This window comes from Salmo trutta, chromosome 18, assembly GCF_901001165.1.
Source record: "Salmo trutta chromosome 18, fSalTru1.1, whole genome shotgun sequence".
In the NCBI taxonomy this organism is placed as follows: domain Eukaryota; kingdom Metazoa; phylum Chordata; class Actinopteri; order Salmoniformes; family Salmonidae; genus Salmo; species Salmo trutta.
The window spans coordinates 44007581-44028214 of NC_042974.1; the positions used below are offsets into that span (position 1 = coordinate 44007581).

The following is a 20634-nucleotide window of genomic DNA, read 5'->3' on the forward strand; positions in this document are numbered from 1 at the left end:
TTTTGTGTGTCTCTATCGGGCCGTAGGCAGCTATGCTATCGTAAATACAGTATCTTATGCATTCTAAATTACTGCCCATTTGAAAAAGGAAAATGCAATACATATTTACTCTGAGCTGCGCTTCGGTAGATTGGTCGTAGATAGTAGGTCGGGTTGCCCAGCACGGATCTCTTGTCCTTTGAAGAATGTCTCTGGTGGTAAACTGGATACTTGTTAGTACTGTCGTCGTGTGGTAGAACAGATACTCTGTCCGTCCTCTCCTAGTCCACCTCTACAGTTGCTGCACTAACACGACGGCTAGGAGGTATCACTTCTTTAGTGAATAAGAGTTCAAAGTTCATACCAAGTTGCCATACTTTAAGCTCATGCTATATTCTGGCTGGTATAGTTGAAATTCATCCTTCCGGCGTGTAGGTCGTCACCTTCACATTGAAATTCGATGCCAATTTCATTAGGTTCTTGCTGATGTTGGCTTAGTTCTGTAGGTGTTTTTTGTCCTTTTAACGTGGGGACTGCCAGTCTGCACGTCCTTGGAACAGAAAGTTACATTTTCGTCAACGGGTTTATATAGTGGTGAAAGAAGGGCGTGTTTCATAGTTTACAACCCATGTCTGTTCACTTGGGCCTCTGAGTGAGCAGAGTGGTGTCCTTCTGACAAACCGTTCTCTCATTAACAAGCTAAAAATTACATTTCATCTTTTCACAAATAGTTTCATATTTAAACATTTAAATTGCACAACAATTCCATGTGAATCTGATAACTGTAATGTGTAGATTTTTCAAGATACAGTTTATGTCGTCCTGTCATCAGTCATAATGTCTCAGACGCCAACTGAACTGACATCATATTCATTAAGTACCAACGCATATTTTCAACTGGTTGGATTACCGAAATATGGTTCTGTTTCCCATCTTTTGATGTCACCAGACTCTCCATGTTAACTGGATTTTCAAGAGTAGAGAGAGGAAAAAGGGGAAAGGTATTTATGGGGGTCATAAACCTCAGGCCAACGTCATGACAGGCCTTTATGGTAGAGTGGCCAGATGGAAGCCACTCCTCAGTAAAAGGCACATAACGGCCTGCTTGGAGTTTGCCAAAAGGCACCTAAAGGACTCACAGACCATGAGAAACAAGATTCCCTGGTCTGATAAAACCAAGATTGAACTCTTTGGCCTGAATGTCAAGCGTCACGTCTGGAGGAAACCTGGCATCATCCCTACGGTGAAGCATGGTGGTGGCAGCATCATGCTGTGGGGATGTTTTTCAGCGTGCAGGGACTGGGAGACTAGTCAGGATTGACGGAAAGATAAACAGAGCAAAGTACAGAGAGATACTTGATGAAAACCTGCTCTAGAGTGCTCAGGAGCTCAGACTGGGGTGACTTTCAACTTCCAACAGGACAACGACCCTAAGCACACAGCCAAGACAACGCAGGAGTGGCTTCGGGACAAGTCTCTGAATGTTCTTGAGTGGCCCAGCCAGAGCCCGGACATGAACCCGATCAAACATCTCTGGAGAGACCTGAAAATAGCTGTGCAGCAACACTCCCCATCCAACCTGACAGAGGTTGAGAGGATTTGCAGAGAAGAATGGGAGAAACTACCCAAATACAGGTGTGCCAAGCTTGTGGTGTCATACCCAAGAAGACTCAAAGCTGTAATCGCTGCCAAAGTTTACTGAGTAAAGGGTCTGAATACTTATGTGAATGTGATATCAGTTCTTTTATTTATATATTTGCAAGAAGGTCAAACTGTTTTTGCTTCATCATTATGGGCTATTGTGTGTAGATTGAGGGATTTTTAAATCCATTTTAGAGTAAGGCTGTAAAATAACAAAGTGGAAAAAGTCAAGGGGTCTGAATACTTTCCGAATGCACTGAACTTATTAAACTACACAGTAAAAAATGCAAGACCAACATAGTATTAACATGTAGTTACATAGTAGCTGCTTTTTATGTATATTTTTTATTATATATTTTATTTAATTTTTGGGGGGGTAGATCAGCTTTAATATTGCAGATAGATTGTAGCTATCATCAATGTAATTGTCTGCATCACTTCCAAATCCCCCATATATTTTTTTGCAAATATACACTACCAGTGAAAAGTTTGGACACCTACTCATTCAAGGGTTTTTATTTATTTTCATTATTTTCTACATTGTAGAGTAATAGTGAAGACATCAACACTATGAAATAACACATATAGAATAATGTAGTAACCAAAAAACTGTTAAACAAATCAAAATATGTTATATTTGAGATTCTTCAAATAGCCACCCTTTGCCTTGATGACAGCTTTGCACTCTCTTGGCACTCTCTCAACAAGCTTCATGAGGTAGTCACCTGGAATGCATTTCAATTAACAGGTGTGCCTTGTTTAAAGTTAATTTGTGGAATTTCTTTCCTTAATGCATTTGAGCCAATCAGTTGTGTTGTGACAAGGTTGGGGTGGTATACAGAAGATAGTTTTGGTAAAAGACCAAGTCCATATTATGGCAAGAACAGTTCATATAAGCAAAGAGAAACGACAGTCCATCATTACTTTAAGACATGAAGGTCAGTCAATGCTGAAAATTTCAAAAATGTTGAAAGTTTCTTGAAGTGCAGTCGCAAAAACCATCAAGCGCTATGATGAAACTGGCTCTCATGAGGACCGGCACAGGAAAGGAGGACCCAAAGTTACCTCTGCTGCAGATTATAAGTTGCCAACCTAAGAAATTGTAGCCCAAATAAATGCTTCAGAGTTCAAGTAACAGACACATCTCAACATCAACTGTTCAGAGGCCTTCATTGCCAAATTGCCGCAAAGAATTATGGGTTCATTAATGAATACTGAAATCGGACTTTCTTGTTAAGTGTCCGATAATCTACCCTTTACATAGGAGTGGTTAAAACATGCTAATAACGGTCGTCTGAGTACCGTAATTTCCGGACTATAAGCCGCTACTTTTTTCCCACGCTTTGAACCTCGCGGCTTAAACAATGATGCGGCTAATATATGGATTTTTCCCGCTTTCAAAAAAAAAAAAAAACACATTCTGTGACGTGCTCAGTTTTTGGCGGCATGAAGCTTTCATTAGACCAATGAAATTGCCGAACAGGTTAAGGTCAAACAACTTTTTTGTTTACTGTTTAGATTAAATCGAGCGCGCTCAAACTTCCCATCATTCTGATTACGGTAGTCATTTTGTCACCCTCGTCATGGCAAAGACACGGAGAAATGCATATGATGCAGCTTTCAAGTTGAAGGCGATTGATCTGGCTGTTGGAAAAGGAAATGGAGCTGCTGCACGGGAGCTTGGTCTGGAGCAATGACTTTCTTGGTAGGCTACTGTTTACTGCTAATTTTTAATTTTTTGTTAGAAGCCGTGTTTCGTTAAAGCCTATTTATTTTTGTTACAAGCCGTGTTTCGTTAAAGCCTATTTATTTTTGTTACAAGCCGTGTTTCGTTAAAGCCTGTGTAAAGTTCATTTGTTTCAATGTACCGGTAGGCACCTGCGGCTTATAGACATGTGCGGCTTATTTATGTTCAAAATACATTTTTTTTTTTTTATTCAGTGGGTGCGGCTTATATTCAGGTGCGCTCAAAAGTCCGTAAATTACGGTATATCAAAACAAGTTTGGTATACCTCAACTGGTATGCCATCCAGCCCTGGAGTTTTCCCAGATTGAAAGGCTTTAGTTGCATCAATAAGTTCCTCCTCTATAATTTCACCTTCACATGAGTCTTTCTGTACAGCTGTTAATTTTACATAATTTATAGAATAAAATCCATTTGATTATCTTCGGTTAGAGGAGATGGAGGAGACTGAAACAAATCATATGTTTAATATGGACGCTTGACCTAAATTGCTTTTGTTTTAGTACTGAATTGCATGGCCCCTAAAGGCACATTTCAAAGTGTCCCATACAATAAGGGGATCTGCTGTACCTATTTTATGTCGGTAAAATTCAGTTCAAATCAAATGTTATTTTAGTTATACGTTTTAGTTCCAATATATCCATGACATTTGTGATTTCCATAAGTGCACGAGGGTTTGTAGTGTGATTTCCGTTACGGTCTACTGAGGTATTTAAAACAGTATTATAATCTCCCACCATAATAATAGTGTATTTTATTGGTTGTAGGGTTGATGATTTAATACATATATTTTCAAAGAAACCTGGCTCATCATTATTTGGTCCGTAAAGTTTAATGAGCCCTATCTGTTTATGGTCCAATAACATATTTAAAATCATCCATCTACCTTGCGGATCTGTTTGGACAATTTTACACATTCGGATCAAAGTTACTGTTAACTAATATCACCCCTTTTGAGTTTCTTTGCCCAAGGGAGAAGTATATTTCACCCCCCAGTCCTTTTTCCACACAACTTCATCTAAAATTGTTGAATGAATTTCCTGTAAACAATAGATATTATGTTATTTTTAAGCCAAATCAAATTTTATTGGTCACATACACATGGTTAGCAGATGTTAATGCAAGTGTAGCGAAATGATTGTGCTTCTAGTTCCGACCGTGCAGTAATATCTAACAAGTAATCTACCAATTCCACAACTACCTTATACAACTACCTTGTAAAGGAATGAATAAGAATATGTACATATAAATATATGAGTGATGGCCGAACGGAATAGGCAAGATGCAGTAGATGGTATAGAGTACAGTATATACATATGAGATGAGTAATGTAGGGTATGTAAACATTATATAAAGTGGCATTGTTTAAAGTGACTAGTGATACATTTATTACATCCAATTTTTCCATTATTAAAGTGGCTGGAGTTGAGTCAGTATGTTGGCAGCAGCCACTCAATGTTAGTGATGGCTGTTCAACAGTCTAATGGCTTTGAGATAGAAGCTGTTTTTCAGTCTCTCGGTCCCAGCTTTGATGCACCTGTACTGACCTCGCCTTCTGGATGATAGCGGGGTGAATAGGCAGTGGCTCGGGTGGTTGTTGTCCTTGATGATCTTTTTGGCCTTCCTGCGACATCGGGTGGTGTAGGTGTCCTGGAGGGAAGGTAGTTTGCCCCTGGTGATGCGTTGCAGACCTCATACCCGCCTTATGGTTGTGGGCGTAGCAGTTGCTGTACCAGGCAGTGATACAGCCTGACAGGATGGTCTCGATTTGTGCATCTGTAAAAGTTTAAGTGTTTTCAGTGACAAGACAAATTTCTTCAGCCTCCTGAGGTTGAAGAGGCGCTGTTGTGCCTTTTTCACCACGCTGTCTGTGTGGGTGGACCATTTCAATTTGTCCGTGATGTGTACGCCAAGGAAATTAAAACTTTCCACCTTCTCCACTACTGTCCCGTCGATGTGGATAGGGGGCTGCTCCCTCTGCTGTTTCCTGAAGTCCACGATCATCTCCTTTGTTTTGTTGACGTTGAGTGAGTGTGAGGTTATTTTCCTGACACCACACTCCGAGAGACCTCACCTCCTCCCTGTAGGCCATCTCATCGTTGTTGGTAATCAAGCCTACCACTGTAGTGTCGTTTGCAAACTTGATGATTGAGTTGGAGGCGTGCATGGCCACGCAGTCATGGGTGAACCGGGAGTACAGGAGAGGGCTGAGAACGCACCCTTGTGGGGCCCCAAGGTTGAGTATCAGCAGGGTGGAGATGTTTCCAACCCTCACCACCTGGGGGCGGCCCGTCAAAGTCCAGGACACAATTGCACAGGGCGGGGTCGAGACCCAGGGCCTCCAGCTTAATGATGAGTTTGGAGGGTACTATGGTGTTAAATGCTGAGCTGTAATCGATGAACAGCATTCTTACATAGGTATTCCTCTTGTCCAGATGGGTTAGGGCAGTGTGATTGCGTCGTCTGTGGACCTATTGTGGCGGTAAGCAAATTAGAGTGGGTCTAGGGTGTCAGGTAGAGTGGAGGTGATATGATCCTTGACTAGTCTTTCAAAGCACTTAATTATGACAGAAGTGAGTGCTACAGGGCAGTAGTCGTTTAGCTCAGTTACCTTAGCTTTCTTGGGAACAGGAACAATGGTGGCCCTCTTGAAGCATGTGGGGACAGCAGACTGGGATAGGGATTGATTGAATATGTCCGGAAACACACCAGCCAGCTGGTCTGCGCATGCTCTGAGGACGCAGCTAGGGATGCAGTCTGGGCTGTTTTACTCACGTTGGCCGCGGTGAAGGAGAGCCTGCAGGTTTTGATAGCGGGCCGTGTCAGTGGCACTGTATTGTCCTCAAAGAGAGCAAAGAAGTTGTTTAGTTTGTCTGGGAGCAAGACGTTGGTGTCCGTGATGGGGCTGGTTTTCTTTTTGTAATCCGTGATTGACTGTAGACCCTGCCACATACGTCTCGTGTCTGAGCCGTTTAATTGCGGCTCTACTTTGTCTCTATACTGATGCTTAGCTTGTTTGATTGCCTTGCGGAGGGAATAGCTACACTGTTTGTATTCGGTCATGTTTTCGATCGCCTTGCCATGATTAAAAGCAGTGGTTCACGCTTTCAGTTTTAATAGTCACCGTGGGTACAACATCACCGATGCACTTGCTAATAAACTCGCTCACCGAATCAGCGTATAATAGAATCCAATTGGTCGGACCAGCGTTGAAGGTAAATATTGTTCGTCTTTTCTTATTATCTGTTAACCCATTACAATTATAACTGGCTATACTTATTTCACCAATTACCCTAATGAGATACAAGTTTCAAATGTATCATTTATGTTTGTAAATGTACCATTAAAAAGTACCATAGTGCTTTTTAACTACATGGTGATAGAGTTTAGCAGTGTAGGTTATTGTGGAAGGACAGTGAAATTTCTAAATCTATTTTGCTTAAAGGTCATTACTATAAATGAGATGTATTAGGGATGTTAACCGTTAATTGGTTTGCCGCCGGAAATACATTTGACTGGTCATGCTTATCGGTCTGTAGGGCAATTTGCATAATTGTGAGGAATTAAATTAAAGTGTATTTTCTTTAGTTGTCAGGCATATTATTTATCAAACGTGCACAGCATACAGAGCCTAGTTTGAGGAGTAGAATAGCCTACCACCTGTCAGACAGCGCGAGTAGCAGCTCCTCAAAAAGTCTGTAGGCTACTGGAGTGAAACCTGCTTTTGTAAGCCCAGTCATTGCACAACAAATAACAATTCTAAATGCAATCGCGTGTTAGCTTTGGTGGCCTGGATTAAAAGGGGCTATTTTTATTTATCAATCTCAACTCGTAATTAAAACACGCCTCCCATTCGCCATTCAGGTGTATAGGCTATAGCCTGCCTACCGTTGACTTATCAGCGTTTCACCCACCACTTTGCAATGAGCTTGAGGCAGTATAATTGTTTGAAACCTGACCGTTTTACTTTCCTTTAAATGATGAGGCATGTTTAACCTTGCTTCAAAGTAGCCTTGCGAAAATCCAACCGTAGAAACGTGGAGGTAATTACACCACATTACCAAAAGTATGTGGACACCTGCTCGTCAAACATCTCATTCCAAAATCATGGGCATTAATATGGAGTTGGTCTCGCCTTTGCTGCCATAACTCTTCTGGGAAGGCTTTCTAGTAGATGTTGGAACATTGCTGCGGGGACTTGCTTCCATTCAGCCACTAGTATTAGTGAGGTCGGGCACTGATGTTGGGTGATTAGGCTCGAAGTCAGTATTCCAATTCATTCCAAAGGTGTTTGATGGGGTTGAGATCAGGGCTCTGTGCAGGCCAGTCAAGTTCTTCACACCGATCTCGATAAACCATTTCTGTATGGACCTCGCTTTGTGCACGGGGGCATTGTCATGCTGAAACAGGAAAGGGCCTTCCCCAAACTGTTGCCACAAATTTGGAAGCACAGAATCGTCTAGAATGTCATTGTATGCTGTAGAGTTAAGATTTCCCTTCACGGGAACTAAGGGGCCTAGCCCGAGCCATGAAAAACAGCCCCAGACTATTATTCCTCCTCCACCAAACGTTACAGTTGGCACTATGCATTGGGGAAGGTAGAGTTCTCTTGGCATCCTCCAAACCTAGAGTCGTCCGTCGGACTGCCAGATGGTGAAGTGTGATTCATCACTCCAGAGAGCGTGTTTCCACTGCTCCCGAGTCCAATGGTGGTGAGCTTTACACCACTGCAGCTGACTTTTGACGTTTCACATGATGATCTTAGGCTTGTGTGCTGCTGCCCAGCCATAGAAACCTATTTCATGAAGCTCCCGACGAACAGTTCTTGTGCTAACTTTGCTTCCAGCAGCAGTTTGGAACTTGATAGTCTGTCCTCGGTTGCAACACTCACTATCTTTACGTGCTTCAGCACTCAGCGGTCCAGTTCTGTGAGCTTGTGTGGCCTACCAGTTCGTAGCTGAGCTGTTGTTGCTCCTAGACATTTCCACTTCACAGTAACATCACTTACAGTTGACCGGGGCAGCTCTAGCAAGGCAGAAATTTGACGAACTGACTTGTTGGAAAGGTGACATCATATAACGCTGCCACTTTGAAGGCCATTCTACTGACGTGTTTTGTCTATGGAGATTGCATGGCTGTGTGCTAGATTTTATACACCTGTCAGCAACAGGTGTGGCTGAAATGGCCAAATCAACTAACTTGAAGGGGTGTCCACATAATGTTGTATATATTGTGTATATATAGTGTATTTTATAAAGACTTCCTCATGCCATTAACCAGAATTTCTCTCCTGTTCTATATGTTTTCATATCAACCGAAGGCACAATCCTAGTAATATTAGAACCTTAAAGGGTTCTTCGGCTGTCCCCATAGGAAAACTGTTTGAAGAAACCTTTTGGGTCCAGGTAGAACCCATTTGGTTTCCATGCAGAACCCTTTCTCCAGAGGGTTCTACATGGAACCCAAAAGGGTTCTACCTGGAACCAAAAAGGGTTCTTATATGGGGATAGCTGGAGAACCCTTTTGGAACCCTTTTTTCTAAGTGTAGTTGTTGCTATTACACTGAACAAAAATATGAACACAAACATGCAAAAATTTCAAATATTTTACCGAGTTACAGTTCATATAAGGATATCAGTCAATTGAAATAATTTCATTAGGACCTAATTTATGGATTTCACATGACCGGGAATAAAGATATGCATCTGTTGGTCACCGATACCTTAAAAAAATGTAGGGGCGGGGATCAGAAAACCGGTCAGTATCTGGTGTGACCGCCATTTGCCTCATGCAGCGCTACACATCTCCTTTGCATAGAGTTGTTGATTATGTCCTGTGGAATGTTGTCCCACTCCTCTTCAATGGCTGTGTGAATTTGCTGGATAGAACTGGAACACGCGGTCGTATACGTCGATCCAAAGCATCTCAACCATGTTCAATGGGTGACATGTCTGGTGAATATGCAAGCCATGGAAGAACTGGGACATTTTCAGCTTCCAGGAATTGTATACAGATTGTTGCGACATGGGGCCATGCTTCATCATGCTGAAACATGAGGTGATGGCGGCAGATGAATGGCATGAGAATGGTCCTCAGGATCTCGTCACGGTGTCTCTGTGTATTAAAATTGCCATCTATAAAATACAATTGTGTTCGTTGTCTGTAGCTTATGTCTGCCCATACCATAACCGCACCACCACCATGGGGCACTCTGTTCACAACATTGACATCAGAAAACCGCTCGCACACACAACGCCATACACACTGTGCCATCTTGCCGGTATAGTTCGAAGGTGAACATTTGCCAACCGAAGTCGGTAGCAACGCCAAACAGCAGTCAGGTCAAGATCCTGGTGAGGACGACGAGCACGCAGATGAGCTTCCCTGAGACCGTTTCTGACAGTTTGTGGGGAAATTATTTGGTTGCGCAAACCCACAGTTTCATCAGCTGTCCGGGTGGCTGGTCTCAGACAATCCCGCAGGTGAAGAAGCTGGATGTGGAGGTCCTGGGCTGGCGTGGTTACACGTGGTCTACGGTTGTGAGGCCGGTTGGACATACTGCCAAATTCTCTAGAAAGACGTTGGAGTCAACTTACGGTAGAGAAATGAACATTCAGCTCTGGTGGACATTCCTGCAGTCAGCATGCCAATTGCATACCTTTCATTTCATACCTTTCATTTCAGCTCATGAAACATGGGGACAAACTTTTTATGTTGCATTTATATTTTTGTTTAGTATAGATTCCTCCTCTTTCTAAGTTGCTAAGTGAGATTTTAATCTCTGTCACAACTGATCACATTTGGTTAAGAATGGTGTTTTCTGCTTATTTTCATTTTGGCAAATGTTTGAAAATTATGTTTTGTTAGCTGCTCATTACAGGAGTAGCATGTTCAATAATAGGCTATAGCCTTATGAACTGTAAGACGATAGGCTTGCTATTGTCGCATGTTTCCATTTAGCTCTTAATGAAAAATATCCGGCCTTGTATGCATGCATAGTATCAAAGAGGATGAGGCAAAACGAGAGGTTTCACTCTTGCCAAAAGATGTACAAAATAAGCCCAATACGTTTCTATGGGCTTATTTTGGGCCTAAACTTGTCGCCTGCCTTCCTGCCTTGGGACGACTCCCATTGTTAGGGTGGAAACATAAGCATCTCGTCATTATATACAGATCTCTGATAGTATTTTCTGTTGGTCACTTCATTTTATTGTTTGCAAAAAATGTTAGTTTGTTGACCGGTTATTGAGGATCAATAAGTCGGCAGCAAAATTTACTGACATTTGCATCCCTAAGATGTATTTATCATGCACTTATATCATCCACAGGTTTTGGGGTTCAAGTTCCGCATCTCGGCAGACGCCTTCTTCCAGGTGAACCAAGGGGCGGCGGATTCGCTGTACCGCACAGTGAGAGAGATGGGCCTCCCGAATGGAGCTCGAGAGGGAGGAGGAGGGGGCACACTCTTGGATGTGTGCTGTGGAACGGGGGCCATTGGTATCACCATGTCCCCCAGAGCAGACCGGGTCATCGGGATAGAACTCATCCAGCAGGCCGTAGAAGACGCCAGGCACAACGCAGCCCTCAACCAGATCCAGAATTGTGAGTTTCTCCCTGGGAAAGCCGAGGTAGTCCTTCCTGGGCTCATGGAGGTCCTGGGCTCCACCACCGACTCTGGAGGCCCCCTCACGGCTGTGGTGAACCCAGCCCGCGCTGGCCTCCATTATCGTGTGATCAGAGCTCTAAGGAATCACTCATCCATCCGCAGACTGCTCTATATCTCCTGCAAACCCGAAGGAGAGGCCATGAGGAACTTCAGGGAGCTGTGTTGCAGTCCCGACCCACATAGGAAGCTGACAGGCGAGGCTTTCAGGCCGACTGTGGCTGTGCCTGTGGATATGTTCCCTCACACGCCACACTGCGAACTGCTGCTGGTCTTTGAAAGATAGTTAATTACTATCACTACAACTTCCATATCAAGTTTTTCTAATTCTTACACATAGTGAATGGTGTCCTCTGGATTGTGTGATGACTACAGAGATAAAACAGTCAAATCTGTGGAAAGTCAATTCCAAAATCCTCTCAAAAAGGAAAGTGATTATTACATTTTTTTTAAATGCTGAGAGCTTTTAAATGTCATGTAGAATGTTGAATGAAAGTTGTATGTTATTCAGAGACAGATACAAGTCTGCAAGTCTAATGAGGGGGTTGTGTCCCTATATCCTGCAGCAGCAGTGAAGCAAAACATTTCCTGCCTTATGTGAATGGATCAAAAGTAGGAAATGAGTGGAGAGCAGTGGAAGTGTGTTTGGGGTTGCTTGCTCACAAAATGCAAGAATAGTGTAGAATCTATCTTCCTGTATTGTGTGTTTGAATGAGGCATATGCACATGCTGTATTTCCTCTGTTACTTCATGTTACATGCCTGAACTGAGTAGGCATAAAGTCTATATATCTACACTAGGTGGTGCTATGGAGTCTAATGGTCCAACTATTAACTTATACTGTGTAACCTTCAGTTATGGTACACATCTTCCATTATTGCTGACATACAAGACAGAAGGTACCCATAAACTTGATCAACTAGGGTGGAATCTACAGTATTTGATCAGTTCTTCCTTCTAAAAACCCATAGTTAACATATAACAAACTTAGAACAAAATACATTATGGACGTATTTGACAAGTTTGGGGTCAATGCAGGAAGTAAGCCATTTTCAGTCCTGCTTTAAACCAAATACAACTCACAAAGTTTAGCATACATAAAGGCTTCATAAGCACTACATAAATGCTTCACAAATCATATAAGTGTATCGCATATTCTATCAATGGTGTATAAACAGTGCGTTATGTCTCATTTCGCGATTCACTCTACAGTGGGAATGACAATGTCACCTTTTATATACCATTTATGACATTTGCATATAGATAGCAGCTGTTAATTGGTCAGTTCTGAGGACTCCTGGGAGGCGTAGGTCTATGACCAAGGTGGAATTTTAAAAAATCACATGTATTTAAGATGCTTTAAAAGTTGAATATACAAGCACAACTTTACAAATTGGTTTGAAGTACTAAAAGGACAAAACAAGACACTTGAGGCAAGAAGCATTTCAATATAGCCTTTTCTCATTTTTTATGACTTACAATCAGCACTGTCCAGGACATAGCTTAGATGAAAAGGCCTACAAAAATGCTGGCCTCATTAGATTTATTTTCAAAGGCACAAGTAGGTATGTCAGACTTCAAATAAGTCGGAGCACTATCAAAACTGGGAAGAAGTGGAATAATAGAAGAAGTATGGAGAACAACAATACTGTTCTTGCTGACAGAAGCACACTAATCACCCTATATTTAGCCCATTGTGAGGAATGATAATTGTTCCACTGACAAGCTATTGTGAAAGAACAAATACGTTTTTCCAACAAACAAAAAAATGGTTGCTCTAGTACATTTTTGTGGTTTAGAAGCAAATTTCCTACAATTCTACGCAGGCTTTTGTAACATGACTCATGGCATATTTTGGGTAGGCTATTTCATGATAATAATATTGTAATTAACATGAACCATCAAGTATATTGGTTAAACATATTCTTCAGAAAGAGATTCGCTCAATAGATGCTGACAGTGTCATACATTAGATTACTTCCCAAGAAAAGTAGATTTTTGCTTTGCTTTTGAGTCCTCAAACCAAATATATCTCCATATGCATCAGAATCACTCCTTTCTCATGAAAGTTCCTGCTTGTTTATAGCCTAAAGCATTACAGAGTTAAGCAATGTTTTTATAATGCTTATAAAAGGGATATCTTTTTCCCCCTTCAAAATCTTAAGCTTAAAAGGTATGCTTCTTGCCATTTTCATTAATAAGGGGTATGGCATACCCCCATATACCCCCTCAATTTGAGCCCTGGTTGAAGGTACTGGTTCACTGTACTTCACAGCCACTGTAGTTCTCTGACTTATTGCACCTAATGTGCAAATAATGTTTCAAATACAGAGTAGGAGAAACCGCCTGTTTGAGCTAGAGAGGTTACGTTGTTCATGTGTTGTAATGTGTTGCAACAAGTGCTCCTTGGCATGCCTGACAACAGCGTGTGTTTTTTTTCTCCCCAGAAGTGGTCAGAGGGATGATGTCATGCCAGACCTAGACCACCAGAGCTGCTGACCAGTAGGGCTAATCACAGACTGGCCCCTAAGCCAGGAGATAAGTAGCCTGGTCCCAGATCTGTTTGTGCTGTCTTGTGACAGTAACCATAGGAGTTGGCAAAACAGCATATGAGTTGGCAAGACAGCACAAACTGATCTGGGACCAGGCTAGTAGAACAGTGACCGGTTGACGAGACAGATGACCACATTGTCAAACGTAGTTGAGAAAGAGATAAATGGATTCCAGAGGGTCAAGATGAGCATGCATGTATTGTTTATCTTTATGGCGTAGGTGCCAGTCACTTATATGGCTTGTATTACAAGGGGAGTTACCTGGTTGTTTGCTCATCTAAATTTGCATTGAACTTTAATCAGATTTCAGAGTGATAACATTTCTAGAATGTTCTCTGATCTATTGATTAGTCAACATCACATCAGGGCTGTAATCATAAAGTGTCTTAGGGTAGGAGTGCTGATCTAGGATCAGTTGAGCCTTTCAGGTTATAATGAATGGACTGGGGGACCTGGGGCTGTATCAAGTGTCTGAGTAAGAGCGCTGATCTAGGATCAGGTCCCCCCTTGTCTGATTGTGTTCCGATCTGGCTGACAACTTCAGGTGGACAGTGCCAGGTTGGCAATCAGGCTACCGAAAGAGCATACAGTGGCCGATGTCAGCACCCCTCCTACAAGTCTCCCGAAAACGTGTGTTTTGGGACCGAGAGGCACTTTTTCATTACAACGTTGGAGGAAATATGTTCCTGGCATGTGAGGAATGTGTTTGCTCGCCTCATACAGTAGTTAGCTACTGCCATCAGTTGTTGTGTTTGTATCATATTTGACCTATTCCACCGTTTGTATAATGCATACTGGCATTTGAATACAGTGCGGGAATAGGGAATCCGGACACACTGTGAACACGGTAGACACATTTAAATGTAGGTGTATGTAGATACATGACGGGTTTGGAACTCCATGATCAGAAATCTATCATCAGAATACTAAAGTTGTATGAACTGTCAAGTCTAGACACGTCCTTAGATGTTCCATATGGCCCCAAATCCTAGATTAGCAATCTTACTGACATGCAGTGTTCAGAGGACAATTATGAGCCACTGTTTGATAGCATGCTTTCCACAGTGCAGGCACACCTATACCTGTTAACCTTCCAATGATCCAGTGTTTGAGCAAGTGAACATGGTTAAAAACCAACCAGACAATATCAGATTAAATTCCAACCAATAATATGTTCAATACAGAAAGAGTTTGTTATCCAACCATATACTGTACTTTATAGGATATTCAAGTCTTTCTTGAAGGCCTTATTTTGACAGTCCAAACTGACCAGTCAAAAGGTATGTTTACTTTATGAAATTAGAGAATGCATGTTTCTTTCTACCTACAAAGAGTTGTGACCTGTAAGATTGTTTGGCTCATGGCAGTTTTGAAGACTTGTTCCAACAGGTAAAATATGGGGCATGATTATAATTGTGTTTTTGATCCTTCCAAGGATCAAGTTTTGGCAAGTTGAAAATATTAGGTTAAAGTTCAAACAGCAGGGAAACTTAATGTATGACGGTTGTGCTCTGTAATACAGAACCATGTACTTTGTAATTACTAAAGTACTTTTCAGCAGCGATATGAGATTTGCATCTGCAGTGTATCTGCACCAATGAAACTGTATACGGTTGGTTGACTCATGCCATGAGACAACCAACCTCGCGGGCTGCGGTAGCCTCGTAATTAGAGACGGGTCGGTAACTTCAGGGTTGCCCGTTTCAATCCTGGAGCTGACTGGGGGAAAATCTCCAAAGAATGAGACGGCATCTGGAGGGTTACGAACTTCAACATCCCATATGCTACTTACCGCCGTTGTGCGTTAGAGCAAGGCACTTTACCCCTAATTTCTCCAGCAGCCCTTAATTATGCTGTTATGTGTCAGGTTGGGTACTGTGACCGCAAAACATACATTATGTCCATGTAAATGGACCAATAAAGGAAGTATTCTAGTATTGCATTGTAGGGGCAGTTAAAGGCTTGTCATGTTCCAACAGGTAGCCTAAATATGGTGTATTTGTTCCTTCCAAGGATCCAGTTTTGGCATATGAAAATACTAGGTCAAAGTTCAACCAGGCAGGAAACTCCATGTACGACAATTCTGCTCTACTTGTGCAATATGGAAAATATATTTGATGCTTCCATATACTTTATTTTTGTACTTTTAAAGCAATTAAATAAGATCTGTATTTGTAGTGCAGTGCAGTCTAAACTATATAAGGTTGGTTGACTCATTGCAGTATTGAGGTCATGTTTTAACAGGTAAAATAGGGTGTTATTCTGGTCTGTTGGCTTGATCCTGTACACCTGTTGAAATATAAGTAATTTCATTCATAATTACTCTATTATATAAACATGAGTCTAGGCTACAGGATGAGCAATATTGTTATAGAAAATATTCTATTGATCCAAGTGATTTCATGATAGTTCAAATATTTTATTTGTTTAATATGTATGAGATTATATTCACAGTTATTATAATCATGTTTCAAGCAGATTTAGGATCAGGTCACCCCATGTCCATGTAATCTTATTCATTGTGATGTAAAATAAAAACGGATCCTAAACCAGCACTTGTACTCTAAGACTTTTCATACCTACAGCCCCTGATCCTAGATTAGCAATCCTACTCAGAAACTCCTAATGAATACAGGTACTGACATGTGCGGTGTTCAGAGGACAAATATGGGCCACTCTTTGATGATAACATGTGCCTTCCACCTTGAAGCTTTCTATGCTAAAAGGTGTACACCTACGCCTGTTAACCTTCCAAGGATCCAGTGTTTAGTCAAGTGAACATGGTTAAAAACCAACCAGAAAATATCCAGTTAAAATCTAACCAAGAGTGTAAATTCCATGTGCAGTTGAAGTCAGAAGTTTACATACACTGAGGTCATTAAAACTTGTTTTTCAACCACACCACAAATTTCTTGTTAACAAACTATAGTTTTGGCAAGTCGGTTAGAACATCTACTTTGTGCATGACAGTAGTAATTTTGCCAACAATTGTTTACAGACAGATTATTTCACTTATAATTCACTGTATCACAATTCCAGTGGGTCAGAAATGTACATACACTAAGTTGACTGTGCCTTTAAACAGCTTGGAAAATTCCAGAAAATTATGTCATGGCTTTAGAAGCTTCTGATAGGCTAATTTGGAATAATTTGAGTCAATTGGAGGTGTACCTGTGGATGTATTTCAAGGCCTACCTTCAAACTCAGTGCCTCTTTGCTTGACATCATGGGAAAATCAAAAGAAATCAGCTAAGACCTCAGAAAAAAATGTGTAGACCTCCACAAGTCTGGTTCATCCTTGGGAGCAATTTCCAAACGCCTGAAGGTACCACGTTCATCTGTACAAACAATAGTACGCAAGTATAAACACCATGGGACCACGCAGCCGTCATACCGCTCAGGAAGGAGACGCGTTCTGTCTCCTAGAGATGAACGTACTTTGGTGCGAAAAGTGCAAATCAATTCCAGAAAAAAAGCAAAGGACCCTGTGAAGATGCTGGAGGAAACAGGTACAAAAGTATCTATATCCACAGTAAAACGAGTCCTATATCGACATAACCTGAAAGGCCACTCGGCAAGGAAGAAGCCACTGCTCCAAAACCGCCATAAAAAAGGCAGACTACGGTTTGCAACTGCACATGGGGACAAAGATCATACTTTTTGGAGAAATGTCCTCTGGTCTGATGAAACAAAAATATAACTATTTGGCTATAATGACCATCGTTATGTTTGGAGGAAAATGGGGGACGCTTGCAAGCCGAAGAACACCATCCCAACCATGAAGCACGGGGGTGGCAGCATCATGTTGTGGGGGTGCTTTGCTGCAGGAGGGTCTGGTGCACTTCGCAAAATAGATGGCATTATGAGGCAGGAAAATTATGTGGATATATTGAAGCAACATCTCAAGACATCAGTCAGGAAATTAAATATCGGTTGCAATGGGTGTTCCAAATGGATAATTACCCCAAGCATACTTCCAAAGTTGTGGCAAAATGGCTTAAGAACAACAAAGTCAAGGTATTGGAGGGGCCATCACAAAGCCCTGACCTCAATCCTATAGAAAATCTGTTGGCAGAACTAAAAAAGCATGTGCGAGCAAGGAGGCCTACAAACCTGACTCAGTTACACCAGGTCTGTCAGGAGGAATGGGCCAAAATTCAGCCAACTTATAGTGGGAAGCTTGTGGAAGGCTACCTGAAACGTTTGACCCAAGTTTTAAACAATTTCAAGGCAATGCTACCAAATACTAATTGAGTGTATGTACCCACTGGAAATGTGATAAAATAAATAAAAGCTGAAATAAATAATTCTCTCTACTATTACTCTGCCATTTCACATTCTTAAAATAAAGTGGTGATCCTAACTAACCTAAAACAGGGGATTTTTACTAGGATTAAATGTCAGGAATTGTGAAAAACTGAGTTTAAATGTATTTGGCTAAGGTGTATGTAAACTTCCGACTTCAACTGTATAAAGGGTGTGCTGTGTTTATCCTACTTGTTCAATACAGAAAGAGTTTATTATCCATCAATTTACTGTACTTTGGTATTTGGTATTTTAGTAGGATCCCCATTAGCTGTTGCAAAAGCAGCAGCTACTCTTCCTGGGTTTCACACAAAACATGAAACATGACATAATACAGAATATTAATAGACAAGAACAAAAGGCACATGTAGCCTACATATCAATACATACACTCAAACTATCTAGGTCAAATACGGGAGAGGCGTTGTGCCGTGAGGTGTTGCTTTAACTGTGTTTTGAAACCAGGTTTGCTGTTTATTTGAGCAATATGAGATGGAACGGAGTTCCATGCAATAATGGCTCTGTATAATACTGTACGCTTTCTTGAATTTGTTCTGGATTTGGGGACTGTGAAAAGACGCCTGGTGGCATGTCTGGTGGGGTAAGTACGTGCATCAGAGCGGTGTGTAAGTTGAATATGCAAACAATTTGCGATTTTCAACACATGAATGTTTCTTATAAAAAGAAGAAGTGATGCAGTCTGTCTCTCCTCAACTCTTAGCCAAGAGAGATTGGAATGTATTTTATTTATATTAGCCCTCTGATTACAATAAAGAGCAAGACATGCCGCTCTGTACTGGGCAAAATGCATCTTAACTAGGTCTTTCCTTGCAGCACTCGGCCACACGACGACAATAATCAAGATAAGGCAAAACTAGAGCCTGCAGAACTTGCTTTTTGGAGTGTGGTGTCAAAAAAGCAGAACATCTCTTTATTACGTCCAGAACTCTCTCTGTCTTTACAACCATTGAATCTACAGTGGCAAGAAAAAGTATGTGAACCATTTGGAATTACCTAAATTTCTGCATACATTGGTCATCAAATTTTATCTGATCTTCATCTAAGTCACAACAATAGACAAACATAGTGTGCTTAAACTAATAACACACAAATTATTGTATTTTTCTTGTCTATATTGAATACATAATTTAAATTTTCACAGCGTAGGTTGGAAAAAGTATGTGAACCCCTAGGCTAATGACTTCTCCAGAAGCTAATTGGAGTCAGGAGTCAGCTAACCTGGAGTCCAATCACTGAGACGAGATTGGAGATGTTGGTTAGAGCTGCCTTGCCCTATAAAAAACACTCACAAAATTTGAGTTTGCTATTCACAAGAAGCATTGCCTGATGTGAACCACGCCTCGAACAAAAGAGATCTCAGAACACCTAAGATTAAGAATTTTTGACTTGCATAAAGCTGGAAAGGGTTACAAAAGTATCTCTAAAAGCCTTGATGTTCATCAGTCCATGGTAAGACAAATTGTATTTAAATGGAGAACGTTCAGCACTGTTGCTACTCTCCCTAGGAGTGGCTGTCATGCAAAGATGACTGCAAGAGCACAGCACAGAATGCTCAATGAGGTTCAGAAGAATCCTAGAGTGTCAGCTAAGGACTTACAGAAATCTCTGGAACATGCTAACATCTCTGTTGACGAGTCTACGATAGGTAAAACACTAAACAAGAATGATGTTCATGGGAGGACACCACGGAAGAAGCTACTGCTGTCCAAAAAAAACATTGCTGCATGTCTGAAGTTTGCAAAGTGCACCTGGATATTCCACAGCGCTACTGACAAAATATTCTGTGGACAGATGAAACTATAGTTGAGTTGTTTGGAGGGAACACACAACACTATGTGTGGAGAAAAACAGGAACAGCACACCATCAAAACATCATCCCAAATGTAAACTATGGTGTAGGGAGCATCATGGTTTGGGGCTGCTTTGCTGCCTCAGGGCCTGGACAGCTTGCTATCATTGATGGAAAAATGAATTCCCAAGTTTATCAAGATAGCCTAACATTCTCCTGCTAAATATCTGTTCGCCAATTGAAGCTCAAAAGAAGTTGGCTGACGCAACAGGACAACGACCCAAAACACAGAAGTAAATCAATAGAATCGCTTCAACAGAAGAAAATACGCCTTCTGGAGTGGCCCAGTTCACACCAGACATCCCAAGAATATTGCTAAACTGAAACAGTTTTATAAAGGAATGGTCCAAAATTCCTCCTGACCGTTGTGCAGGTCTGATCCGCAACTACAGAAAACATTTGGTTGAGGTTATTGCTGCCAAAGGGGGGTCAACCAGTTATTAAATCCAAGGGTTCACATACTTTTTCCACCCTGCACTGTGAATGTTTACACGGTATGTTCAATACAGACATGAAAACATATAATTGTTTGTGTTATTAGTTTAAGCAGACTGTTTGTCTATTGTGACCTAGATGAAGATCAGTTCGATTTTAATGACCAATTTATGCAGAAATCCAGGTATTTCCAAAGGGTTCACATACTTTTTCTTGCCTCTATATATGTTTTGACCATAAAAGTTTCCAATCTAAGGTAACGCCAAGTAATTTAGTTGTTCAACAGCCACACCATTCATTACCAGATTCAGCTGAGGTCTAGAGCTTAGGCTAGGGAATGATTTGTACCAAATACAATGCTCTTAGTTTTAGAGATGTTCAGGACCAGTTTATTACCTGCCACAAATTCAAAAACAGACTGCAACTCTTTGTTAAGGGTTTCAGT

The 20634-nt window shown here is 41.3% G+C and overlaps 1 protein-coding gene across 1 annotated transcript in view; it reads left to right on the forward strand.

Moving 5' to 3' along the window:
* trmt2b (tRNA methyltransferase 2B) overlaps positions 1-16134 on the forward strand; it is a 23398-nt gene extending 7264 nt beyond the window's left edge. Inside the window, exon 3 of the mRNA XM_029698699.1 lies at positions 10693-16134. Within this exon, the coding sequence (XP_029554559.1) occupies positions 10693-11313 (621 nt within the window). The 3' untranslated portion in view covers positions 11314-16134. The remainder of the gene's footprint in view (positions 1-10692) is intronic.
* The last annotated feature ends 4500 nt before the right edge of the window (positions 16135-20634 follow it).